The 25,656-nt window shown below is 36.9% G+C and overlaps 6 protein-coding genes across 10 annotated transcripts in view; 3 read left to right on the forward strand and 3 right to left on the reverse strand.

The window, feature by feature from the left end:
- Positions 1 to 374: 374 nt before the first annotated feature.
- On the forward strand, positions 375 to 2,491 carry LOC143149864 (inhibitor of growth protein 1). Its single transcript, XM_076317609.1, has 4 exons — positions 375 to 609; positions 694 to 851; positions 1,179 to 1,382; positions 1,467 to 2,491. The coding sequence occupies exons 1-4, from the start codon at positions 500 to 502 to the stop codon at positions 2,042 to 2,044; spliced, it is 1,050 nt and encodes a 349-aa protein (XP_076173724.1). The 5' UTR covers positions 375 to 499; the 3' UTR covers positions 2,045 to 2,491.
- Positions 2,492 to 3,141: 650 nt separating this feature from the next.
- Ubc6 (ubiquitin conjugating enzyme 6) lies at positions 3,142 to 7,256 on the reverse strand. 3 transcript variants are annotated; one of them, XM_076318576.1, is made up of 6 exons: positions 7,056 to 7,256; positions 6,712 to 6,964; positions 5,689 to 5,769; positions 5,316 to 5,520; positions 3,788 to 3,949; positions 3,142 to 3,581 (listed from the first exon to the last, which is right to left on the reverse strand). In XM_076318576.1, exons 2-5 carry the CDS (start codon positions 6,753 to 6,755, stop codon positions 3,794 to 3,796), a joined length of 486 nt encoding a protein of 161 aa, XP_076174691.1. In that variant the 5' UTR covers positions 6,756 to 6,964; positions 7,056 to 7,256; the 3' UTR covers positions 3,142 to 3,581; positions 3,788 to 3,793. The 3 variants fall into 3 exon arrangements, with proteins under 3 accessions (XP_076174691.1, XP_076174690.1, XP_076174692.1); XM_076318575.1 differs by having other exon boundaries at positions 6,712 to 7,256; XM_076318577.1 differs by lacking the exons at positions 3,142 to 3,581; positions 3,788 to 3,949 and adding an exon at positions 4,374 to 4,701 and having other exon boundaries at positions 6,712 to 7,214.
- Positions 7,257 to 7,977: 721 nt separating this feature from the next.
- Positions 7,978 to 10,177, forward strand: Trus (programmed cell death 2 like trus). 3 transcript variants are annotated; one of them, XM_076319278.1, is made up of 5 exons: positions 7,978 to 8,350; positions 8,545 to 8,621; positions 8,724 to 8,975; positions 9,048 to 9,503; positions 9,587 to 10,177. In XM_076319278.1, exons 1-5 carry the CDS (start codon positions 8,240 to 8,242, stop codon positions 9,849 to 9,851), a joined length of 1,161 nt encoding a protein of 386 aa, XP_076175393.1. In that variant the 5' UTR covers positions 7,978 to 8,239; the 3' UTR covers positions 9,852 to 10,177. The 3 variants fall into 3 exon arrangements, with proteins under 3 accessions (XP_076175393.1, XP_076175391.1, XP_076175390.1); XM_076319276.1 differs by having other exon boundaries at positions 7,979 to 8,350; positions 8,709 to 8,975; XM_076319275.1 differs by having other exon boundaries at positions 7,996 to 8,350; positions 8,545 to 8,975; positions 9,587 to 10,176.
- On the reverse strand, positions 10,075 to 12,417 carry LOC143150772 (complex I assembly factor ACAD9, mitochondrial). The gene has a single exon (XM_076319270.1). The coding sequence runs from the start codon at positions 12,199 to 12,201 to the stop codon at positions 10,312 to 10,314; it is 1,890 nt and encodes a 629-aa protein (XP_076175385.1). The 5' UTR covers positions 12,202 to 12,417; the 3' UTR covers positions 10,075 to 10,311.
- Positions 12,418 to 13,096: 679 nt separating this feature from the next.
- Positions 13,097 to 14,548, reverse strand: Prosbeta5 (Proteasome beta5 subunit). Its single transcript, XM_076319279.1, has 5 exons — positions 14,376 to 14,548; positions 13,919 to 14,075; positions 13,635 to 13,847; positions 13,327 to 13,560; positions 13,097 to 13,262 (listed from the first exon to the last, which is right to left on the reverse strand). Exons 1-5 carry the CDS (start codon positions 14,517 to 14,519, stop codon positions 13,162 to 13,164), a joined length of 849 nt encoding a protein of 282 aa, XP_076175394.1. The 5' UTR covers positions 14,520 to 14,548; the 3' UTR covers positions 13,097 to 13,161.
- Positions 14,549 to 15,306: 758 nt separating this feature from the next.
- The window catches only part of Lolal (longitudinals lacking protein-like), an 85,600-nt gene continuing 75,250 nt past the window's right edge, over positions 15,307 to 25,656 (forward strand). The window contains exon 1 of the mRNA XM_076319282.1: positions 15,307 to 15,422. The gene's annotated coding sequence lies outside the window, so the exon portion shown is untranslated. The remainder of the gene's footprint in view (positions 15,423 to 25,656) is intronic.

Raw genomic sequence — 25,656 nt, forward strand, 5'->3', positions numbered from 1 at the left:
TGATCGTATGTACATAAATGTGAGATTTTATTTCTATTATTATGCGGTAAAAATTATAACGCTTTAAAAACTATTTTTTAAGATACAAATAATCCAATGTTATTTGTCTTGTATGAAATTTAAGTACTTACAACGATTATTAAGCTTATTTCATTACTAAAGTTTGTAACCATTATTTTTGTTTGGAAACATACGTAAATAATTAATTATAAATCTCATTTACGGCTATTAGTTTCAAATTTATTATTTTTGTTATAGTAACACATCTCAAAATCTGAATTTTTTATATTATATTTCTATTGTAAATGTTTAATAGAGAAGTGTTACATAAATATATATCAAGTAAATCTTACAGTATTCTATTGAAATGCGTTTTATATAACATTTTTAGGATGAAATAGTTGGTATTTACACTGAGTTTACATCTCGTTTCGAAAGACAAGTTTGCGGAACTCACTCAAGAATCGCCAGCCATGTTTGATTCCCATGACAAATACAGATGGAGTATCCAAAAAAAGTCTCACAACAGTTTACTTACGTTTGTTACGATTCGATTGAACCAGATTGGAATAGTTGTCAATTAATTGATATTATATATCTGTATAAATGGTGCGAAAAGTTAGAAAAGTTGACACATCAGTTTTAAAGATTTTATTAGCGGACGGATTGTTTTTATATTTTTTAACTGTTCAGGGGAATTCGTAAGAGAGTGAATATGTTAAACCGTCACGTAGTTGAAGCTTTATATTCTGCAACATACATTGAAAATTATTTGGACTGTGTGGAAAATTTGCCAAACGATTTACAAAGGCATGTTTCCCGGCTTCGAGAGCTTGATGCCACTTGCCAAAGTAATTAAAATTGAAAAACTTTAAAATATTTCTGAAGTGTATACGCTTATAGATTTTCATTCGAAATATATCTTTTTCGTGACTTGAAAATTTGTAAACATTTAAGTGAAGTGAAGGTGAAAAGGTGAAAAAAACACACTAATTAAAAAAATTTACATACATTTGTAAAATAAACAATGAATGTAAATTAAAAACGTATTTTGTGTTTTAAAGCACTATGCCGTCATTAAATAACACCTAATGACTATAATATTCATACATATTACATAAAGTTGTATACCATATATAAAAAATTACATACACTTTTATTTTTTTATTTCAATATAGCATACCTAAGAGAAGTGGATCAGCAACAAGAGGCATTACGAAATGACACGGACTTGTCGGTTAGGAGAAGAGCACTTTTAAGGGTTCAACAGGCATTGATCGCTGCGCAAGAAATAGGAGATGAAAAATTACAAATTGTTCAACAGGTTCAAGATCTTATAGAAAACAAATCCAGACAATTGGATTTAGATTATCGCAATCTTGGTACATTTCTTTATTTGTATAAATTGTATGTCTTGTGGATACTTGCAATAGTGTAATATCTTGTCCATTCTGAATTTCATTTAGATTTTGGAAAAGAACAAGAGAGTAGTGAATCGACACGTGAAACGAACGCAAATGTTAATTCAAACACTTCTGGCAGTGCAAATAATTCAGAAAGACAAACAAAGAGAGCTAGGAGAACAAGAACAGAAACATTAGTCGAGTCCTCTAATGCAATGGACATGATTGTAATGACAGAGACACGTTCTAACTCACTGTCTAATACGAACAATGGTAACCAAAAGAAAACAAATACTACTAATACTGGTAAGAAGAAAAAAAGGAAGTCTAAGCAAGGTAATCAACAAAATCAACATCGTGAAGACACTCCACCGCCACCAGAAGATGATCTTGCAATAGATCCAGATGAACCGACATATTGTCTTTGCGATCAAATATCATATGGAGAAATGATATTGTGTGATAATGATTTATGTCCTATAGAGTGGTTCCATTTTTCATGCGTTTCGTTAAGTACTAAGCCGAAAGGTAAATGGTTCTGTCCAAAATGTAGAGGAGATCGACCAAATGTTATGAAACCCAAAGCACAATTTTTAAAAGAGTTAGAAAGGTATAATAAGGAGAAAGAAGAGAAATCGTAGCAGGAGAAAGCGGGTGAGCAATTTAAACTTTGGAAGACTTAATTAAAACTAAAGAAAACTTTTAAAATACACTTTATAATTTTAAGTACAATTTTTAAGATTCCATTGAATATATTGTTTGACTTGTGACATCTAATGAAAGAAGTTATAGAAATTTCATGAAAAACTGAACAATGTTGTTCGATTATTAAATGTGTTGTATAAATATGCGTGTGAACTATCATAATCAACTGCGGTAGAAGATAAATTATATTTGTATAATATTCACGATTGTAAATATTGTGACATGGAAATATTAAATAATAAGAGTGAAATAGGTATCTTGATTGCTGCTGTATCTTTTCAAATTGGTTTATAATTGTTTGTTCAAAGAAATGCTTTGCATCTACATATTTTGAACAATAATATATCATGAGTACATGTCTATCACATTTCAAATACAATAGCAGTATTAAAGAATGAAAGTAATTTTTTGTAATATAAATTGTGTCATAAATAAATTAATTTCATTATTTTTTTCCATCAAGACATATTGTAATGCATATGATTTTATTACAGAATTATTATCATATCATTATATGTTAAGTAACATTGATAAAATTCTGTTGTATTATTTGTAAAATACATAATTGTATAGGAAATATAGTTACAGATTCATTACGAGTGCTAATCATGTATTTGATATAAAGCATACATGTATAAAAGAAAATGATTGAATCTCTAAGTAACACTCGTACATCCAATTCCGTTTTATGTACCTTTTCTGTTACAATGAAAATATTATTTGTACATAAAAATATTGTATATTTAGAATACAAATTCTATTTAGTATGTAATGTACATGTTCGAAAAACTATTATTTTTCATAGTCGAGTATGAACTTATAAATAGCAAAACAAATTGCTTTATAAAATCAATTTCTGTTTTGCAGAATTATACAAATTTTTTTTATGAAACATGTTTGTAAAAAATAAATTTAACATTTTCATTAAAGTTATTAATTTTTATTATGGCAATCACTTTAATTCTTTTTACCTTTCCTTCCTAATTGGTTAAATAGTTACAATGAAAGGATATTAATTAATATAAACTGATACTACTGTTGTTTCAACTTTATTAGTAAATTACAAATATTCAATCTTTTCACAAAGTTAATTACCGTTTTTAACTCTATCTACTATATTATTTATACACTGACATATTTACCTTCTATGTTCAAAAAAAGCAAGCTATTTCTCAATCTATTTTCGTAGAATATATAAGTAAGCGGCGATTCATTAATATTTTAGAATTTTTACTACTTAAAATTATCTCATAAAGATATTATATTTAAATATACCTGTTATAACGTAAATTAATATTGCAAAGCGACATTTATACGTATATTTTTTTTATTTGTTGAATTTTATTGTGTATGCGCCTAAATTCTAATTATAATAAACAAAATCATACACATTTTACTTATACTTATAGGTAATAATCACATAAGTTCACAGTGCGATTCCACATCACTCCAGTGCTCTACATTTTTATGTATCTGAAACATATTCGAAATTAAATAAATCTTTTTATTTTTAAGTGGCAAAATGATGTAACATCGGTGGCTAGAAAATATAGAAGTAAATATCTGTAGAACAATGGAGGATTTAATGTAAATTTTAGCTGTACAAGAAAAAGTTGTTCACGCCACAAATTCATAAAAACGATAATGGAAATTTCATGAGATTATTGAATGAATCATACTTAATGTCAGCGGGGATCTTCCGTGTGACTTTCTTGGAAGTTTAACCACGATTGTTCAACAACAGTAGCTACTCTCTTCTCATATTCTCGTTTATTCTCTTGATATAATTGTGCCGCTAAAGAATTGGCTGGAGAGTTTGGATTTGGTTCATCCAAAAGGGACTGCAACAAATATTTTATAGATTTTGAGCAGTTACAACACACAAATAACACTGTGATATAACATAGGTTTATCTATCTGTAATTAGCACAAAAGGTTAAAAAAAACTATTAAACTATAAAGTGAAATTATGCATTTATTATGTACGTATGTATGTATTTATGTATGTATGCTGTGTATATATATATATATATATATATATATATATATATATATATATATAATGCGTGTGTATGTGTACATATATATATATATAATATATAAGTGAATTTACGTACTATATGAACTACTAAAATTTAATTCAAATACAATTCTGTGCTTGTAAAAGGCGATACTTTATAGCACAGGACAAAAGCGCCAAGTATTAATTAACCTCTAATGTTTAATATTACTAATTTCGTGTTATCAAATATCGAAATAAATAAATACACAATTTTATAATAATTTATTATTCAACATTGTAAAAAGTCGGTCTAATGTTGCACATCGTGGTAGTTCAATAGAGTTTTAGGAAGAAACATGCTAATGTGTAGCATTAGCTCCTTGGTAAGGTTGCACGTTCTCCACTGTATTTGATGGCTGTAGGTGGCTGATTTATACTGCAACAGCACCGCGAAAATGCCTGCGACTAATCCACAAAACTCTGCTCCACGCAAGCCTTCACTCGCTTCTCGTACTCGCGTCGGTTCTCTTTGTACAGTTGTGCTGCCATTGAGTTGGCAGGTGAATTCGGGTTCGGATCACTTAACAGCGACTGCAACCACATAAGTCATACTCATTACACAATGTTTTCAATCATTTTTTTTATGATACATGGCCGTAATCGTAAGTGGATGATACTTTTACATGGTATTGGTAATTAAGAGTACGTTTGTGGTCAGGTAAACAAATTACAAGCACAATTGTACACTAATATTATATATGCATATAATTTTGAATTTAATGAACTAGACTTTGCTGAATTGCAACCGCTGTTAAGACAAAAACTTATGAATTTTTCTGGTTTTTATAAAAAACATGATAGAAAAATGGAACAGATGTGATTATGTATTTCAATAAATATATCACTGATATATTCCTCACGAAACAACAAAATAAATTAAGCACACTCTATTTTAACAATATGCATAATAATGTATGCATTTAATTAGTTAAGATGTTTTTTTACATTTAGTAACTGCCATGCAAAACATATATGCAGCCTATGTACAGAAACTTAATATTGTGAAATGCGTGCAATGGTGAAGACTTAACATGAAAAAATATAAATACTAAATATGAAAAGCATTCATGAAATAATTTTGATTAGTAAGTACTTCTGACATACTGAACTATAAAATAACATAAATTATTGAGCATTTGTAATACTTGTATGGATGTTAGAATAGCAGAGACATCATAAGTAGGGCTCCAACGATTCTGCAGTATATCAAGACAAATGCCTCCATCAGCGTATACATTGGGGTGAAACATCTTACTAACAAATCTCACTGTAGGTGGTTTATTTGGATATTCTTCTGTAAATTCTATTGTAAGTTTGAAGGTACCATCTTCGAATGGAGTGTCATGTGGTCTGAAAATACAATTATATATAAAAGAAAATATCTAGTTATTTAAGAACATGCATTTCAGTTTATGTATTAAAAATAATTTACATACATTTGTAACACATTTATATTTAAGTAAAAGACCTAAGTAATTGTTATTGTAACTTATTACTCTTACATTTACTTATTCTTACCCGAATATAACTGCATTCCATATCATAATATTATTGTCTGTTGGTGCTCCTGATACTCCAGTAGGTGGGTCTTCTTGTAATCTATTTATAAAAATATTTCATTGCGAACTATCAAAATATATAAATGTCTTTAAAAAATGTTTTCATAATTGAAGGATTCAATTTATAATATATGAATTTTGTAACAGTCTTTAATAAAATATTTTATTTTATTCAGAAAGTTATTTTATAGTAAATACTAATTTAGATTTCTTATGAATCTCAATGTCATGCCAATGCCTTTTTATATAAAACGTGTTTTAATGATGTTCTATATGTACCTCAACAGTGAATCTGAATATTCTTACCTGCCTGCATATTATTTGTTATATACATTGTAAAACACATAGTTTGTAACAAAAATAACAAGATTTACATACAAATATGTATAACATTATAAATTAATAATTTAATTTAATAATTAAAAATATTCAGTATTAATAAAAAAAATACATCATTAATTCCTTTAGTAAGGATAATTCTTTATAAAACAACTTATTCACAAAATAAAAGAAAATAAACACACTAGCAATATACATTGTTTTTTTTTTTAAATGTGTACTTATTCAACTAAAGAAGGATTACTATAGGTCAATCTAATATTTACGAGAATTAATATGAGAAAATCACAATATAAACAAAATCATAAGTAGTTGTTTATAATCCGTACGCGACTCCTATACATTTTTTGAATCGTAATAGAAATGCTTCTCTAATTTGTCAAACAACAATCGAAAAATTTGGATGGGATTACAAATGAAACGTAGTAAACGATAGCAAGTTCCTAATAATAACTTTTCATGAGACGGGCCACAATGACATTCGAACATCGTATAACCCTCGCATATTGATTCTCTTCCCGTTAGACAGTCCTGACTGTGTAGAAAGGTTACAGAGAGTGAAATTATGAATACAAATTCCGTTTACAATGGCGGTACATGACACGCAAAAGTCATGACATAAGAATCTTAAGATGCACGGTACCTCTTAAAATCTCTCATTAGTCTCCTTCTTGCGGGGGTAGACATCCCTCACGAATGGGTTTGTCGCTCCCAAATCGTTGATACGGATAGTTCCAAAACGTTTCGATGTCGTCCACACCTTGCGTTAATGCTATACTTCAATAAAAGTAATCACAGCTCCACACGACGGTTACTTCGACGACCTCGTCACAGATACAAGAACGCTAGTTGTTCTGCTGCGTACGTCTTTGCCTTTTGTCAGTCCGAAGGCCACCCTATCGTACAATACCGTTATAGGTTGTTCAAAATTAGTCCTACCTAACAGGTTTTCGATTGGCACTTGATCGTGTATCGATATTTTGACACCTTGAATTTTCACCGTCGCTCGTGGAAAAGGCCACCAGCATAAACCCTACGTAACGATCACCCTGAGAAATTCCTTCACCGGACTGCCAAACCACAGACAGCTGGATAGATATACGGAGGGGATAAGGAATGAACTGTTTTGCGCATGACGTCACAAACTAAAATCGGACACTCAGCCAATAGTTCTCACCGTTGTATTCGTTGTTCGATTTAAATTGATTGTTGTGATCTTAAAAAGATAAATTTGGAAGAAAAAGCGATTAGTATTGAGAAATACAATGCAACGTGTTTGCTAATCCTTTTTATACAATTTTCGTCGTACTATATATAGTTACAGTTAAAGCGCGAACTGCAATGTATGTGTACACTTCTAGTGAATATATACTTTCTATTAGGGATTTTAGTGAAAAATGACCAGGACCTAACCTAATCCAAACCAAACTCACTAGTGAATGTATATTACACATTCACTAAGTTACTTTTTTAATAGTGGTATAATTAAAAAGACATCCGCCATAAATAACAACTATACTGCCGCGATACGTCGATGACTGAAATACGATTTCCATAACGATACATTATACTAGTAACTTATATTAAATTTTTCGTAATTTGTAAAACTTAATTATTTATAATAAGTGCAATAATTTATAATTCCTTTCATTTAACTGATATGCAACTTTTAAAAAATCCTATTTTGTTGTAATGAGAATTGTGATGCGTATAGGCCTTTATGTTAGAAGCATATTTCTGAAGAGTACTGATTCAGGAACAAGGACTGTTATTGGTTACAATGGTTATCAGATGTGAACTTACGAACTACAAACTGTGTACAAATTATAAATTATAAATATTTATATAATTTGCATATTTCGATGGAATTATGGACATAAATAATTACATTTTTTTCATTTAATTATAAAATTTCGCGATGTAGTGAAAATTATACACAGTTCAAGTAAATTATAGGAATAGAATATAATTTTTTTTATGTAATATTTACTTATACATAAAGTATTCAAAAATCGATAATAGAACAGGATACTATTAAAAGCGCATGCGTGAACCGATACTGATACATGTCAGCTGTCCACCGCTGAATACAACGTTGTATCAAGAATTTAAGTATTCCTTATTCTACTACGAAGTCTTCCAATGAAGAAATATAATTTTAAACGGACTTAATGGCTTGTGATAATCGGACGAAAGTGTATCTGGGATACGAAGATGAATACGTCACTGACAAACACCGACCGAATATTAATTTTATGACAAATAAAATCGGCGGATTTCCAGTAAGTGATTGTTTTCTGTTTAAAGCCATTTATATCGAACACGTGACAAATTTGAAATTGTAACTAAATTCTTTTGAAAATTTTAAATTATATTTCTAAAGTAAATATACAAAGTATTGTATATTTATAATATTTTAATTATTGTACCGTATGCAGAATATAGATCTAATTAAATGTATCATTGTTGTTCATAGAACTGTCATGAGAAACATACATTGTCATTACCGCAATGTAGACTGTGTGGATTATATCAACTTCTGGCACTTCAATTGTATGTTCCATTAGATAATTCTAAGTATCATCGAACACTTTATATATTCGCGTGTATTAATCCAAATTGTTGGAATCAAAATGAAAGTTGGACTTGTCTAAGGGTTCAAGTATTAGACGAGGAGTGCAAAACAAATGCTTTAGACAGTAGCAGTGTACATGTGCCATCTACAACATCATGGTTATCAGATGCAGATGACTGGGGTGATAATATAAATGACAATTCTGAACAAAATGGGAATAATTACTTGTCAAACAATGCAATAGAATTTAATTTTTCTTTGCAAAGAGAAATAGATGAAAATATCAGGGAAGAACTTTCTGTATTACATGTTGATGATCCTAATGCGAACAGGTAAGTAATAAATAAAAATAAATTATAATGAAGAAATGTATTTATACATTGTTATAAAATAATTCATTTTAGTCCAGCAAGTGTAGAATCTCCAGTTGGAATAGGTGCTGTAGGTAGATTAGATTCACCTCAAGCAACGGCTGAAATTGATGGAGAAGAAAGCGAAGTTGTATGCATTGATACTCCAATCCAGCCTCAATGTGATTTAATCAGTTTGTTGCATGATGTTACTCCTTTTCCTGTTCAATTAGAATCAAATACTGAAACAAAATTTTCATTCGTTGAAATATTCCTTTCTGTGGAAGAAGAAGATCGTTTTGCAGATGTACCACAACATGTTTGTGATTTACTTCTCGAATACCAATATAGAAATCCAGATTTATCAATAAAACCTGTAGCAGACTCGGATGAAGGTAAGACCACAGAAACAGGTGCAGAAAAATATGAAAAGAGTATTCCTATGCATGGAGATGAAATGTTTCACAACTTTATTTGTCAAATACAGAAGAATCCTGGTCAGCTCTTACGGTAAAAATTATTTATGAAAATGTTTTATATATTGTATATACTATGACAATATTTTTGAATTTATATCGCGATTTATGTTTCAGATATTCCCGAGACAATTCTACACCATTATTATTATATCCTATTAGTGGATATGTTGGAAAATGTAAACATTGCGGCGGTGAAATGATATTTGAAGTCCAAATTTTACCGACATTAATATCTACATTAATTCTTCAACCACGATCTGAACAAAATTTCCAAATTGAATTTGGAAATGTTTTAGTTTACACTTGTATCAGAAGTTGTTGGTCTACAACAGATTTATACAGAGAAGAACATGTTATTGTTCAAGCAGAAAGATTATAGTAATATCATAATTGAAATGAATTTAATAGAATTTTAATCTTCCGATTTTAGAAAAATTATAGTTACTTATAGATCATTTTAATCTTTTTGGTCGCAAAATACCGTCCATCTTTTGCGTATACATTAGAATTCTTAGTAAAGAATGGTGCATACAAATAAAGTTCTATTCCTGATGTAAAATTCATTCCAAACACCTATTTAAAAAGTCGTATTAAGACAGACATAAGAATTTTATTAGTTTATTTTCAAACTTGATGTAGTTTAAGGAAAGCTGTACATTGCAATTCATACATAAATACATAAATTTCAATGGAAATGTGTTCACTTATTTTAGAATTGATTGCTTCAATTACATTATTACATTAAAAGAGATACAGATATAAAGACTAATTTGTACATAATAATGTAAGATTAAAAAATTTATATGTAAAGGTGTCTTTAAATTATATCAATCAAATACTTAGAAATTCCTATTTAAAGGATGTTCCATACAATATTTATGTTGATCATACGACAGGTCAGCTAAACATTTATGAATGTGGTCAGCATTCAATAAATCCCCTTCTTCAATTTCTTTTTTAATTGCATTTACTTTATTGTATGTCATATATGCATGAGCTACTGCCATATTTTTTTCAGTCTCTCCATTGTGAAGACCAATGCTGTATGATCTTGATGAACGTGATAAATTAGCAATTGTTGCATATATTTCTGTTAGCATTTTAGTGACTCTTGTCATTTGTATTTCATGAGACAAAACTTCTGCTCCATATTGATCAAATATTACGAACATACTCTCTACCATTGAATTTATAGAATTTTCAAGATAATAACTACCAAATTCTAACGATGGATGAAGACAATCTTTAATATTAATCTTTTTTGGTTTTATAGTAAACCACTGTGTCATAACTCTATACCAAGGATACTCTTGAGGATTTCTTCTTTTTATTACAGTCTCATATGTAAACTTTCCTAAATGTTGAAAAGCAGCTGCACCCACATACATGTTTGCATCCAAATTGTTTGTATCAATCGTCATTAAAGCCAGGGCATCATGAAATGTTTGTATATAGAAATTATCGTTCAAATAACTGTTTGCACCCATTATGTGCAATCCTGATTGAATACATTCCAAACATTTATTTGCACAGTATGTTTCAGTAATAATTCTTTCTAATTCAACATCTATATTTTCATACAAATCCACTAGTGAACTTGTGAAATATGCCATACTCTCCATAGTATATAAAGAGATTACTGTTTTAGATATGATTTTCTTTACAAATTCAAACTGATAAAAATGCCTATCAAGCTGCTTAATTTCTAAGACATCTAATATTAATCGGTTTAAAAAATTTCGTAAAATAGCAATAGCTTGGCCAGATATAGTTTGATTTCCAGGTTTAAGCAATTCTAGCATTAATTGCAATGCACCACCAGGTTCGCCAATAATATTTTTTCTAGTTACCACTGTATTATCAAAATTAATCGTACACATGGGTATTTGGTTGCGCCCAATTGTTTCGTAGACTCGATTGCAAGTCATAGTTTCATGATTTCGTTCAATTAGAAACAGAGATACTGACTTTTGGTCAAAAATGTTATTCGTTAAGATTTTTGCAAAAACCAAGAAAAGATTGGCATTTACTCCATTAACAACAAATGATTTTTCACCGCTTAGTAGCCAGGAATCTTCTTCGTATGGTACAGCTTGACATTTTATGTTATTAATATTTGTTGCATTATTTTCTTCTTTAACACATACTGTAGGGATCATTTCAGTGCTCATAATTTTTGGACAATATTCGAGTTTCTGGCTGTCTGAACCATATTTAGAAATTATTTTGTAGGGTATAATCTGATTTTGTACTAAATAGGTACTAAGCCAAGGTAGTGCACCAAGTGTTTCCATTAACATTAATAATTCTGTTTCTGTTAGACCTAAACCTTGATACTGTTCATCAACACAGGCTCGAAATACACCAAGATTTTTAAGATTTGTCAGTATTTCTGTTTTATCTAAAGTTTTGTTTGCGTCAGTACAACTTAAAATATAATTTTGGATTGGCTTTAACCAATCAAAGAAGTCTTTAAATCTGTCGACTGTTTGTGGTTCAGATTTTTGAAAAATAGTTTTATCCATGTCGCTAAATAATAAACTCTTCAAAAGAGGTTTCTGTTCTCGTACTTTCTCTCTTGGTGATGAAAAATAAATGATATCTTTTTGACATATCTGGTCTTTGGGTTTCGTTGCGTGTTGTGAATTTCTTTTCAATATACAATTTGGATTTAAATTTAGAAATTTTTTGATTTGTTTCGACTGCCGTATGAACATTGTTAAATACATTTAAGTATTGTTTAGAAAAGTTAAATAGAACACGACAATTTTAACGTTTTCTAGTACATCTTACTTGCTCCTTCCAAGAATGGTATTATTTGCTACTTTATATAGAGTAACTATAATCCAATGTTTAAGTATTTATATTATAAGTAATATAAAGTTAATATTAATATTCGAAACTACTTTACTCTCCTCTTCTATTAACTTTTAATTGTTGCGTGGCTAAACTGTTAGATGCCGTTCCTGTAGTATTGAATAAAAGTCGTAATAGATGGCTGTGTATATAGTGACTTTAGCGAGACACAAATAATATATAACCACAGACAAGATATACCCTAGACGTGGCATGCAGTGCTTTTCTATATCATTTTCTATATTCCACGAATTGAAGGTTCGTGAGCTCCCTTACTGTTCCATCAGAGACGTGATTTAAAATAGGTCGTTCATTACACGAGGGTAGGTATTACACTATCTGAAATACCGACTTTGTAAAATGTGGCTTGGTTTCAGAATAATGATTTTAGAAACTATATTCAACAGAACTATTGAAGTTAATAAAAGGTAGTAAGTGTAGAAAAGTTATTTCTATATGTTATCTATGGTTTTATTAAACTTATCAGTTCAGAAAATATTTTAACAATAAGTTCGATTCGTTATCACAGATTAAAAATATTTTCGAAATTAGAGATATCTTAATAACTGTAAACTAAAATCCCAAGCATACAAGCGTTTGCCTTTTAACGCTAGTTATTCGAATTAGAAAATAAATTCAGCATTATTAAATATAGAAATTAAAACTTAACCTGATAAAACTTAATTCACGATCGTAGACAATTTGTACATACATGCATGCACGCATGTATGTATACTTAAGAAATGTTTTTTTAAGTATACCAAGTAATTGTTTTTTGAAATTGATTTTATTAGAGAAAACATTTGACAGGGTACAATAATACGTAACTCCTATTAATTAAGTCCTTTTTCTTTTTGTTCTTGGTACATGTAATGAAGGTCTTTACAGTCTTCATCAGAAATACGCACCCAACCAGTTGACTTCATGTGATAAACTACAAAGGGGAAATTAATTTTGTAATGTAGCGTACAAAATTTTTGTTGCTCGTTATTACATACCTCTTACAATACCACCAGAGTAAGCATCTCTGTGGGTAGCATGATAAATCGATCGTCTGCCAAGTTCATAAGCTTCTTCGTCCGATAAATCCCAGCTATAGCCAGAATCTAGCGTACCAAATGCATAGATCGATCCTGATCCTACGCTAAAAACTTTTCCTATTGTACGAGTACCTTCAGAATCAACATAATAGAGACCAGGTCCTCTTTTGTCCCATCCAGCAAGCATCATACCTAATAATAAATATTTTGTAAAATACCTTTATTAAAAAGAAATATATTATTAATTTTAAAAAATACAAACTCACCCATACTTAATCCCATTCCTTTGTAATCGTATACTGCATTTGACAAAAGTTTGCTAGCCGCTGCAATAGAAATACGTTCTCTGTTTCTTAATTCGTACATACGACATTCTTTGGCCAATAAACGGTCCCAGTAAACACAATCTGCAGCACCACCGGCTAATGTTCCAAGAAGATAGTCATTGATTTCTACAATCTTTTTCATGCTGGATGAACCTGTAAAAAAATGTATAGAATTTCTTTTCTAATTTTTTGGAAATATATATACATATATATTTTAAATTTACCAATAAATTGGCCTCCTGTTGCACGTGAATCAACAGCAAGAATAATGCCACCTTTGTATTGAAAGCCCAATGTGGTAGTTCCATGATCAAAATTAATCTTCAAATGTTTTCCAGTTTCGTCGGTTGCTTCTGCAAGACGGGCCAAGTTTTCGGCTGGCTATATAAATCAAATTATTTTGAAAATTTTACGTTGAACATTTGAACGAATGTGCAAACACATGACTTTCTGCAATGACTTCTAACTTATACGAAAAATTTATGTTATATTTATTTTATATAATAAAAAAGCAAAAATTAATATATAAAAAAGACTGACAAATAAGTACTATCGTAATACATATTTCAAAATGTATAAAAGAATATATTATTTAAAGAGAGTAATTACATGATGTAGCAAATTTAAGTGTAGAATAGTCATTGCTGAGTAAAAGATAAATGTTTTAAATAATTTACTTACATTTGTATAAGGTGGAACGGCCAGCTGTGCATTGTTGATAAAATTTCCCGTATAGGTTTCGAATTCTTGCGAAAGACAATCTTTTTCACCTGTAATATTGAAATCAACAAACGAATTGAGACCGCAAACTTCAGCGAGCGCCATTTTTGTAATAGCCTTTGGTGTCGAAGTGTCGAATGCTTGTCATCGTGTTAATTCAACATGGTTACGATAGTGGGCGCATTCGGCGCCATGTTACAAAACGTTTCCTAGACTTGCTACCATAGAGCTACAAGTTCTCGCAAGTTCATCAGCAGCGACATCGTTCAAATGCTTTCAAGGAAGGAATTGTTCCATATTCAAAGTTACGTACCAAATTCGCACGTATTTAATCTTGAGTATCCAATAGGATTAAGAAATTAAGTTACTAATTAATATTTGGAGACTATCGGGGAAAAAGTATACATTCTTTTGTCAGAGTTTTTAACTTTTGAGATGTAAGTGAAAATAAGTATCGTTCACATGCTAGCGGCTGAAAACAAGGAATATCCACGTCCATTTTGTGTATGTTCGCCAGAATTAGACGAATACGAATTGCCTTTACAGGTATACGAAATATGTACCTTCACAGCATTTCGTTAGAAAATTTTTACGTAGAAAAGTGTTGGAATCGCGGAGGCAAAAAATATTTTTTAATTTATCGAAAATTTCAGTAGGATAAACGTTTCTTTACAGAAATGCGGTACAGCACACACGTTACAAAGTACAAGTGTAAGGTAAACATTAATATTTAAAAATAAGAAGTAGATATAAAATATTGAACGCGTATCGTATTACATTTGAAAACAGTTTCTCGTAATATTGTTTTCGCCGTGAAGAGAATTCCAAGAAAGTTTTCGTTTATCGACCTTCGTCGGTACGTTGAGAATTATACTATCGAGATTTGTTGCAGAGAATATCGTACGGTGGCGCTCGATGTACATCGTGTCGGATCTTCGGCACGATCGTTTCGCGATACGGAACTACGCGTCACCTCGGAGAAATAATGGAATAGACAGCAGAAATAGGGTAAGTTGGACCATTTCGTCTTATCGGTAACAGAGTATATCGTGCCGCGTTTCTTTAACATCGTTGAATCGTTACGCGGCCAGCGAACACGACGCGATCCTTTCTGCGTTACTTTATCGACTACTATTCGCGTTTCTGTGCAACGTACCGATTTGAAACTCGTTCTATCGATACGAGGATACGTGTACGTATATTCGCTGCAACGATGCCCGCTTCGTAGGGACACGCGAGAACTTGCAAGACACAGAAACGGCTTATTATTGCGGGACGATTACTCGTATCGAGAACGATACGAAGTTTCATTAAAAAGAAAAGAGAAAGACTCTTTGTAGTTTTCGTTCGCTGTACGCTGGTCCGAGCGTAGTTGACGTTTCGTTCCACGTGGAGGCGTACTCCACGGTCCATGTATTGCGTGATTTATAGCGTTAAGATAATCAAAAGCGAGGGCACGTCACATTTCGATGCTGCTCGAGCACAAAACACTCTCGGTGTTTCGGGGCAAGGCGTTGTTAAATATCATCATCGCGTATTATTTTGTTCGCGGGGTCAGCGATATGACGTAGACCATCGATGGGGTCACGTGTAAGGGGGTAAGGCACTTTACCGTGCTCAGCCATTGGTCTGTCTCGGGATCGTACCACCCATAGCCGCGCGACGTTATTCCGAAATACGATAATATATAATTGCATATTTTCCTTCGCAATTCTTTGGTAAAGTGGTCGATGTTTGCCCGCCACGGAACACCGATAACGATAACATTCCTCCGCTCTTCTCTAGCCCCCGTTATCGTCGTTGTACGATCCCTTTTTCAAACGCGCGACGGATACATCGGGAGAACTCGCGTATCGGTTTCGAACGTCGTACAGGTTAAGTTCGAGATTCCAATAACGGTTTTTTCCCTTCTTTCTGTTCCGTGTCGGGTTGGCGAGTACCGAGGGATCGAAAATACTCGAAAATTCTCGAGTAGGTACTCTATCGTTTAACAATACCGGTAGCCCGGATTTCTCGATGAAAAAAATACGAGTCGTTCGTGTAACAGTTCGAGTCGTTCGAGAAAATTCGAGTGCTGCTCTCGGCCGTAAAGCTCGGCTCGCTTTTCTCGAGTACTCGAGCAACTTTAGTGTTACGGTTGCTCGAAGTAATCGCTCGTGTATTACGTCAGCCGCGATTATCATCTCGTCTTTTTTCGTTTATTGTCGCGTTTCGCTGTAGGTACGCGCGCGCGTAGGTATACAAGTACTACATAGTACGAGCGATATCACAGATAAGAGACGATAATGATCTTGTATTATACACGAGACACCATCGAATTCCGAACAGATCTTTGTTCTGCGATACATGCATAATTCAAGCCTGCCTGCATCGACTTTACGAATCGAACTGTGTTTCTGTGTTGGTGTTTTCACTTCTTTTCTCGCGGGTATCGAACAGACAAAATTAGTACCACCATTGTACCGAGTAATGGCCCAGTGGTGAACAACCTTCCTCGTTGACCGACCGGAGAAAATTCAACAATATTAACCGCGCACCGAGCTGTTTTTTCTCACTCTCCCCCGAGCTCGAAACAATGTATCTGGACTGAAACGTAATGTCGAATTTATTAAAAAAAATATATGTACATTTAAATGGTTGCTACTTGCCTTTCATTGGATTAAATACAGACTGTTTAACATTTCGTCGAGACGAAGTTGTAGCAAGTTGCGTAACAGTATATTCAGATCTTCATCTTTCGACCGGTTCCTGGTTTTGTTTTTATTCGTTATCTATTTGTATACATACGAGGAAAGTGTATTATCCGAAGTAGCCGGATAAGAATCCTCATATTTTAATAAAGCGTTTATCGTTCGGTTGTACTCGTCAACCAAACAAACAAAATCGTTCTCGTTGTTGTCCCGTAGATCTCTCCACTCGTTCTTCGTTCAACGTCGACTATAAAAAAAGGGCCCGACCTTCTGTCCTATATCGAAAAGAAACAATACGGTCCGGATAACGGAGCACTCGCCTAACAGAAGTCTCGTAACGCGTTCACCTTTATTTTGTTCTTACAGACGACACAGTTGTCCGCGAACTAAGGGCAATCGAAATCGGATGGGTTCACTAATATTTTACGAGTAAGATAGCCCCGCGGCTTCTAATTAGCGTGATTATTTTATGAAAACTTTCCGACTAATCTTCCGACGAGGTCGTCCGGCTCTTCGAGATCCATTGACCATATCGGTGATAAAAATTCTTAAACTCTTAACGGCGAAATTAAAAACGGACGAGGTCTTAGGGAAAAAGAGAGGGAGAGAGAGAAAAAAAGAAAGGAAAAGGAAAAGATAAATACGAGTGAATCACCGATGAAAATCAGAAACGTTCTCTCGTAAATCTAAACAATTCACGTTCGGGGCATATCGTTTCCATTAGCGTAACACGTGATTCGCTAACTCGTTAGAATTTAAACGGTACGATCGAATTCGTTTCGGTTCGATTTGTCCGCGAATAGATGTAACACCTTTCGTTGGAATTTTGGTAGGACACCAGGGAGGGATTCGAACGAGTGGATCTCGTTTAAAGAACGAAGTAACGCGTAAAAATTCTTGTTATCTCGGGCGCGTGGAAGGTTTCCCGGGAAGTTTATCGCGAAGCTCGCGAAGAAACCCTTTCGACGATACGGTCGCGGCGTAGGGTCAAGCAACTTGGTCGATATCGCGGCATCCCCGAAGATGGTACGGTTTACAAGACCGTCGGATAAAACGTTCGATAATGCGAGAACGCATACGATGCTCGAATAGAAGCTAACGGTATTATCGGGTTTTGAGGGTCGACGGGGTCGATGGTGCGACGCAAGATTCGATAAGTTAAAATCGTTCGCGCGTTCCACCGCCTCTGCGACGTACCGAGTCTCCTCGATCACGATTTTCCCCGGCGTCTCGACGTCGTGACCATTTTTCCGATACCGAGCGTCCCGTGCGTACGTTTCTCGAGGCGTTTTATCGACGCGGTTCGTCCCGTGGTCGACGCGGGAAAAGAACGAAAGAAAAAAGAAAAGAAAAGAAAAAAGAAAAAAAAACGATCGCGAAATCAACGTAAGGGAACGATAATAGACATCTCGGAAGCGCGGCGATTACATCGCGGCAAACAAACAGAGTAAACCTATCGTGTTGATGCGTTCGCGCGAACTTCGACACGGGCAAAAACATGTTTTCTGTGGTCGCGATCTGTTGTTATAAAATTTCTGGTCCTCCGAGATATTATTTTCGCACGTCACCGTGTGCTTTTTTCGTCGCCGATTCCTCCGTTGACTTTGATACTCCGTCGCGTCACTCGAGTACGCTCGCGGCTCTCATTCGTACGATCGCGAACGATATCGCTGGGAGTTATTAACGTAACGCCCTACTGGATATCCAGAGGAAATTTGAACGTTCCACGTTGTTCTTACAGGGAACAATTTTGATCTTTTGCATCGAGAGTCGAAATGCAATTTGAGTGCATCTGTGCAGACGTTCTTACATCGTTGTATTGAAGTAGAGTTATGGTGTTGTTAACTTATCGTCTTAGGAAATATCCAGAGGAAATTTGAAGGTTCCACGTTGTTCTTACAGGGAACAATTTGGCTGTTTTGCATCGAGAGTCGAAATGCAATTTGAGTGCATCTGTGCAAATGTTCTTACATCGTCGTATTGAAGTAGAGTTATGGTGTTGTTAACTTATCGTCTTAGGAAATATCCAGAGGAAATTCGAACGTTCCACGTTCCTCTCACGATGAACAATTTAACTCTTTTGCATCGAGAGCCAAAATGCAATTTGAGTGCATTTATGCAGACGTTCTTACACCGCCGTATTGAAGTAGAGTTATGGTGTTATTAACTTATCGTCTTAGGGAATATCCAGAGGAAATTTGAACATTCCACGTTGCTCTCACGGTGAACAATTTATTTTTTTTGCATCGAGAGCCTAAATGCAATCTGAATGCATCTATGCAGACATTCTTACACCGTCATATCGAAGTTATAGAGTTACCAATACATCGACCTAACAAATATCTAGAGAAAATTTGAACGTTCCACGTTGCACTTACAGGGAACAATCTAAATGCATCTATGCAGACGTTCTTACATCATCGTATAGAAGTTACAGAGTTATCAACGCATCATCCTAGCGAATATCTAGAGAAAATTTGAACGTTCCACGTTGCATTTACAGTGAATAAAGATCTCTTTCATATCGAGAGTCGAAATGCAGCTTAAACTATTCTATGCACATTTGATATTCTCATACCGCGTCGGTTCTCAGCTCTCTCTTCGGATCTTCCTCTATCGGGCTCAGAATACGCTCCAAACGTTAACAATCTTTTCGAAAATCGTACATCGAGTTCGTAGACGAATCGAAGAAATAATTATTTCTCTAGTTACGTTCAATTCTCGCGCGATCACCATACGATTTTCGTAACGATTACGTATCCGTGGAAAACGACGTTTCCGTGTGAAATCGTTTCGATCTCGGTGATCCAAGATGCTGTAGATTACCTTTTTCCGTACCTATACGCGCGCGTGTATCAATTAAATCCGTCGCATCGATAAAACACGCATCGACACGCAACATCGACGTATCGCGAATCCAAGGAGGATGATTCACGACGATCGGCGTACGAAAAAGATGCCGATCGGTTTGTTCGTGTCATTGTCGGGGTTCAACGTTCAGTCGGCGCAAGGACGCGAGCTTTGCCTCAGGCTCGAACACGCACCGAGACGCTCCGGTTCGGCCTCTTATCGGAATCGAGTGAACCGGGCTGATGAAAAAAGAAAAAAAAGCTGAAAAAAAAAGAATTGGGTCCTTGGCTGTTGGCACCTCCACGTGCCGCATACTACGCGCATTCCGCGTTTCCTTTGTTACGCGGATCGTTCGCGTTCTCTCGCAGAAATTCTAAAATTAAACCGCGGTATCTTCGCGACCGAGGTAATCTCCTCGGTACACTATCTGAGGTTACTTCCAAAAAATTATCGCTCGTTCGGAACGTTCGGTTCAATAACGCCCGAATCCCTCGGTTGTCGCCGAATTATCGGGGTCCTGTTACATAATTATTTATTCCGAATCCATTAGTATCGCTCTCGTTCGTATTTACAACCACTGGGTAACCAACGACGGGGCAATCGGTGTACGCTAGCGCGGATTCGAGCGATCCGCGAGCTCGAATTCGCGCAATCGTCTCGAACGCTGGTATTTTTCGGCGGGAAGGGATCGACTCGAGAACCTCGAAACACGCACGGATCCGCGAGCGTACTTCGAAACGCGCACCGCGACGCGTTCGAGCGACGCTCTTCGACGACGGAGTTCCAATGAAATTCCTCCCCCTATCCCGGAAACATCTCGATACGCTCGCGATACAGTTGCGACATCGAGGTGTGTTGTTGTTTGGAGAAAGATGAATCGACACGGTTTTGAGAAACACGCTCGCGCCGAGGTTACCGTGTGCCGATCTCACGAGCGCTCCATTCCCCCGTTTCTTACACGTTCCGAATAATCTCTTTCGTCATATTTTTCGTTTCTTCCCTCTCTTTTTCTTTCACTCGTTTCTCGAACAACAAACGCCGATCGTTTTCCGTTAATCGACGTTCGTTGCGCGTTACGACATCGGAGGTGTTGTCGTTTCGCGAAAGACCAACCGATACGGTTTTTAGAAGTGTTGCACCAAGGTCACCGTAACCGGTGCATCGGTGCACTCGTTCGAGGGATTCCACCATCGATATTGAAATTATTTTCGTATTTCTCCTGCTCGTGTTTTTTAGTAATAGATATCGATCGTCGCGATAATCCACAAGTAGGTATTATTTATACATTGTCGATGATTCGAGTTCTGGTACGGTCACCAGGGGGTTTCTTCCCTGAAACTTAAATTTCCTCCACGTTTGGAAGGTTTCCCCGCTCGGTATCCCGCTCACGTTACACACGATCGTACCGTCTCGGAGCCACGATTTCGATTGTTTACCCATTATCCGTCGCGATCGTGGAACGGAAGACGTATAATCAGGCTCGTTGCGTCAGCACGGGGAAAACGTTGCGGAGCTACCACCCCTTAACTACCGAGTGTTTGATAACACGTTTGGTCGCGCGACCACGATGCCGGACGCTCGTTTCGAGCTTCGCACCGTCGTCCCGGCGTACAAGCCAACGGGCGTAATTTCACGTTGGCCGGCATACGCACTTATTCCGCTCGAGTGACGATTCGACTCGGTAATGATCGCGCGGCGGTAATTACGCAACGGGGGTAGAACTCGCCGCGATCGTTGAGTAAGAGACGAGGTGAAGGTGAGCAGTCGGTAGCGAGAGCGAGTACCGGTGCAAACTGCAGCTGATCGTTCGCCACTGTGGGTGGAAAAACGGGGGGACAGGACCAACGACCGCGGTTGCATCGCGATTCACCGCGATGGATCGACTTCGTAACTACTCGTGCTCGGTGGAAAAAGATACCAACCGTGCAGGGTGCTATGTAGAATTTTTAGAACACGGTGTTTCCTTCCCATCGAGTAGAAATCTCGGATCGTTTCTGTTAGAAATTACGCGGATGGATACAAATGAGAAAGATAATAATTTCGATCGAATTCTTTCGATGGGAAAATTAACAGTAAATCACAGTAAGGGTGGCTTCCCTGTAACTGTGATTTATTTTTTTTACTTTCGAAAAATATTGCACAGTGTGATGAGAGAATTGACAGTATCGTCGATTTCGGTCGTGCCGTTAGAAATCGGTAAAAGGATGCGCGATCGGTGTTTGGAATCGTGGTTTCACGTGCGCGCTTCCTTGGAATCGATTTCTCGAAACGTCGTCGCGATGACGATCGATCGATGGTTTAATTTGTCGGAGGAAGCTACATCAGGGAATACCTCAAGGACCGTGTCGAAATCTTGGTTACTGCTGACTCGTCGCACCGGACTCGAATACAAGCATACCCAGTCGGTGGAACGTGTAGGCACGAGTGGGCCCGATAAAAGTAGGTGTGCGAGCATGCACGTAGGGGGTTTTACGAGGAAACGACGAGAACCGTAACCCACTTTGGCACGGGAGCCGCCAGCGGGTAAAATCGAGGGGGGATCGGAGTGTTCCCTGGAATTCGTGCGGTCATCAAATACGGAAAAGTTGTTCCAATTTTTGCGTTCGCGTTGCTTGCTCCCATTTTTCCCACGTGGATCCTCTTTGGAGAATTCTGTTCTCGAATGTATGGCGACCGATCGATATTCCATCTCCCGATTTCGTATAAATTGGAAACAAAAGCAAAGTGCGAACGATCGACCGAGATAACCGGAGCGACTATTCGGGAGACACACGTATATCGAGAGAGCTTTGTTGCGACCGTCTCTCGATCCTCGACGACTCCATTCGACTTGAAAAATCGTAGGGAATCGGGCAGTAAATATTTTGCATCGTAATTTTTCACGCACGATCTCGAAACTGCGGAGCCACTATTGGTACAGAACTAGAAGGATGTTTCCACGCGGTACACCGTGATTAGAAAGCCTCGCGGTGGCGCGAGGAGCTCGACCAACGATTCGAGTGGGTTAAATAAGACATTTTTGAACGAGCGTTCGGAGAAGGTTACTTTTCCGTTGAAAACTCGCTCGAAGAATCGTTGCAACGGTCGTCTCGACGTCCACGCGATCGAGATAACTCCGTGACAATACGGGAGACACTTTTCTTGTTGCAGTGACAACTCGAGAGACACTTTTGTTAACTTCTCCGGAGCTTTGAAATATTGCAGTGACAATTCGAGAAGCACTTTTGTTATTGTAGTGACAATTCGAGAGATACTTTTGTTAACTTCTCCGGAGCTTCGCAATATTGCAGCGAAAATCCGAGAGGCACTTTCGCCATCGCAGTGACAATTCGAGTGATACTTTTGTTAACTTCTCCGGAGCTTTGAAATATTGCAGCGACAATTCGAGAGACACTTTTGTCAACTTCTCCGAATCTTCGCAATATTGCAGCGACAATCCGAGAGGCACATTCGCCATCGCGGTGACAATACGAGAGACACTTTCGTCAACTACTCCGTATCTCGGTAATGTCCACCGAGGCAAGAGTCGCGAGTAGAACCCGTAAGAAGGTCGTCTGGACGAAATTTTCGTAACGAAAGCTCGTTCGAAAAGTCGATGCAACGGGGCTCACGGTCGTCCCGACGTCGAGGCGCCGCGATGCGGGGAATATAATGCCGTGTGGCCACGAAAAAAGAGCACAGCGATAGGAGAATAACATCGAGCGGAGGATTAAAATTCATTATTTCAGCTCGGCGCTATCGGCCGACCGGGAAAAGGGTTATCGGCGCTATAGGGCTATCGGGGCATTTTCGTTCACGGGCTGCGTGTTGTTATCGTGTCCGTGTACGTACTTACATCGTGGCACCTTCGTTGCACGGATTATCGGTCCGTGGTTCGACGGAACTCGTATGCGTCAACGTCACGGACGGACAGTGTGCATGGCGCAACCTTGTACGAGTTTTCAGCAGCCTTTGGCAATTTTCGAACACGAGCGTGTACGTGTCGCGCTCGGGAATCGTTTCGCGATTACCGTTTCGACTCGCGACAATTAGACGCTCAGATTTCATCGGCGAGCCTCGGTGCCGGCGGAGAAATCGTACGGCACGCGTCGTACGCCACGGATCTCGATAATTCGTCGTTACATCGCGTGCTCACGGAACGGAATGGAAAAGAAGAAATCGAAAAAGCGAGATGCAGAGATGCGTCGAGACGCTACGGACAGTGGGTGGGGGGAGGGCGAGGGGAAGGGAGCAACGTTCAAAGTGGAAAGCAAGAATAACGAGAACGGGTCTCCCGGACCCCCAGCGACGTGGATCGCGATACAATTGCGTCACTAGACCAGTAATAACGCGACCCTAGTATTAGTGCCGTTCGAGGTTATCGTCCATTTTTTCTTTTTTTTACCCTTACGTTCCTCTTCCTCGCCGCGTCGTCGCCTCTTCGTCGTTCCGTCGTTCGATAATTCTCTCTCTTTCTCTCTCCCTCTTCACTCGGCGATATCTTCCTCCTTCGTTCGTACGCTACTCGCTTCGCGAAACAGCCAGGAACGATTTTGCTCGACCTTCGCCTTTGAACCCGCTTTTGGAAATTTTTTTACATCACCCTACCCTATACAGCGAACCGTCCCGATCATTTTTCCGAGTTCTCGATCGATCTTTCCGTATCGCCTCCAGATTACCTAGATAGACGCGATTATTGACCAGCAATCACGTACAAGATTTTCACGGTGTTTTTTTCATCTCGTAAACTTTCCGGTAGGAAGGATCCTCGCTCGAACTCGATCGATTTCCTGCTTCGTGGCGTTATCTCGATAATTGCAACGTCGTTGCGTTTCTACAGGGTGATTCGGAAAGCAGACACCGTCCATTCGAAGCATCGTGGAATGTTGTCGTATACATCTCGGTACATCCGTTCTCGAAATTCCTCGCTCCGAGATGCAAAAATTCGATCGAAGAAACGACGTTTGCCTCGTATCGTTCGAAACAGTGACGATCCAGGACCGAAGTTTGCGACAGAACAGACGATTCGATCTTCTCGCGCAAGGACTTACTCACCTTTAGATCAGCCATTTTTATAATCGATCGAGCTGCGAAAATTCGTTCGAGGAGGCAACGTTCGACGTTCGTCTTTGTATTATTCGAAACAGCGACGATATTAGGGTTGGCTTGCGTCTAATGAGACGGCCTGTACAATTAACAGATTTAATCTTTTATATACTGGCTTACCCTCTGACCTCCGGAATAATTCCACTGATCAGAATGTGCGACGCAAACTCGAACATGTCTTTCGGTGTTATTACATGTTCCGTGTATCGTCGGGACGGTACTACCGCGAAAAAGAAGAATTCTTTTTAATTCTCGTAGGTTCGCCAGTCGAGCGTGTTTCGAGAACGAGACTCGCGCGCGTCGAAAGTAGATAACGAGCAGATCGTCGAGAAAAGGATTTCGCGCACGCCGATGGCGAACGAATTTGTTCGCGTTTCGAAAACCGATACGAAAGCACCCTACGTTTAAATTTCGTTCGTTCGTGGGTCGAATCTTGGAGCAGAGTTCTTTTGCTCGGTTCCTTCGTTTCGTCTCGTGGATTCTGCTCGTGGATTCGACCGATCCGTTGCACGATAAAAGAGTTCGGTAACCTCGAGAAAGAGAGGTCCGATAAGAGGAGGATTTCTGTCGCGGAGTAAACTCTTTCCGCGCGAACGTACTCGAAAACGCTTGAAAAC

This window comes from Ptiloglossa arizonensis, chromosome 8 (assembly GCF_051014685.1).
Source record: "Ptiloglossa arizonensis isolate GNS036 chromosome 8, iyPtiAriz1_principal, whole genome shotgun sequence".
NCBI lineage: Eukaryota > Metazoa > Arthropoda > Insecta > Hymenoptera > Colletidae > Ptiloglossa > Ptiloglossa arizonensis.

Coding starts and splice junctions, on each gene's coding strand:
- LOC143149864 (XM_076317609.1), top strand. CDS start 500: ATGGAGTATCCAAAAAAAGTCTCACAACAGTTTACTTACGTTTGTTAC. Junction 610..693: donor ATTATATATCTGTATAAATG/GTGCGAAAAGTT, acceptor TTAACTGTTCAG/GGGAATTCGTAAGAGAGTGA. Junction 1,383..1,466: donor TTTAGATTATCGCAATCTTG/GTACATTTCTTT, acceptor AATTTCATTTAG/ATTTTGGAAAAGAACAAGAG.
- Trus (XM_076319275.1), top strand. CDS start 8,240: ATGGCTTGTGATAATCGGACGAAAGTGTATCTGGGATACGAAGATGAA. Junction 8,976..9,047: donor GATGATCCTAATGCGAACAG/GTAAGTAATAAA, acceptor AATTCATTTTAG/TCCAGCAAGTGTAGAATCTC. Junction 9,504..9,586: donor AATCCTGGTCAGCTCTTACG/GTAAAAATTATT, acceptor TTTATGTTTCAG/ATATTCCCGAGACAATTCTA.
- Prosbeta5 (XM_076319279.1), bottom strand. CDS start 14,519: ATGGCGCTCGCTGAAGTTTGCGGTCTCAATTCGTTTGTTGATTTCAAT. Junction 13,561..13,634: donor AGGAATGGGATTAAGTATGG/GTGAGTTTGTAT, acceptor ATTTATTATTAG/GTATGATGCTTGCTGGATGG. Junction 13,263..13,326: donor CTCTGGTGGTATTGTAAGAG/GTATGTAATAAC, acceptor TCCCCTTTGTAG/TTTATCACATGAAGTCAACT.
- LOC143150772 (XM_076319270.1), bottom strand. CDS start 12,201: ATGTATTTAACAATGTTCATACGGCAGTCGAAACAAATCAAAAAATTT.
- Ubc6 (XM_076318576.1), bottom strand. CDS start 6,755: ATGTCTACCCCCGCAAGAAGGAGACTAATGAGAGATTTTAAGAG. Junction 5,770..6,711: donor CTAATGAGAGATTTTAAGAG/GTACCGTGCATC, acceptor TTTTATAAATAG/ATTACAAGAAGACCCACCTA. Junction 5,521..5,688: donor TGGAATGCAGTTATATTCGG/GTAAGAATAAGT, acceptor TTGTATTTTCAG/ACCACATGACACTCCATTCG.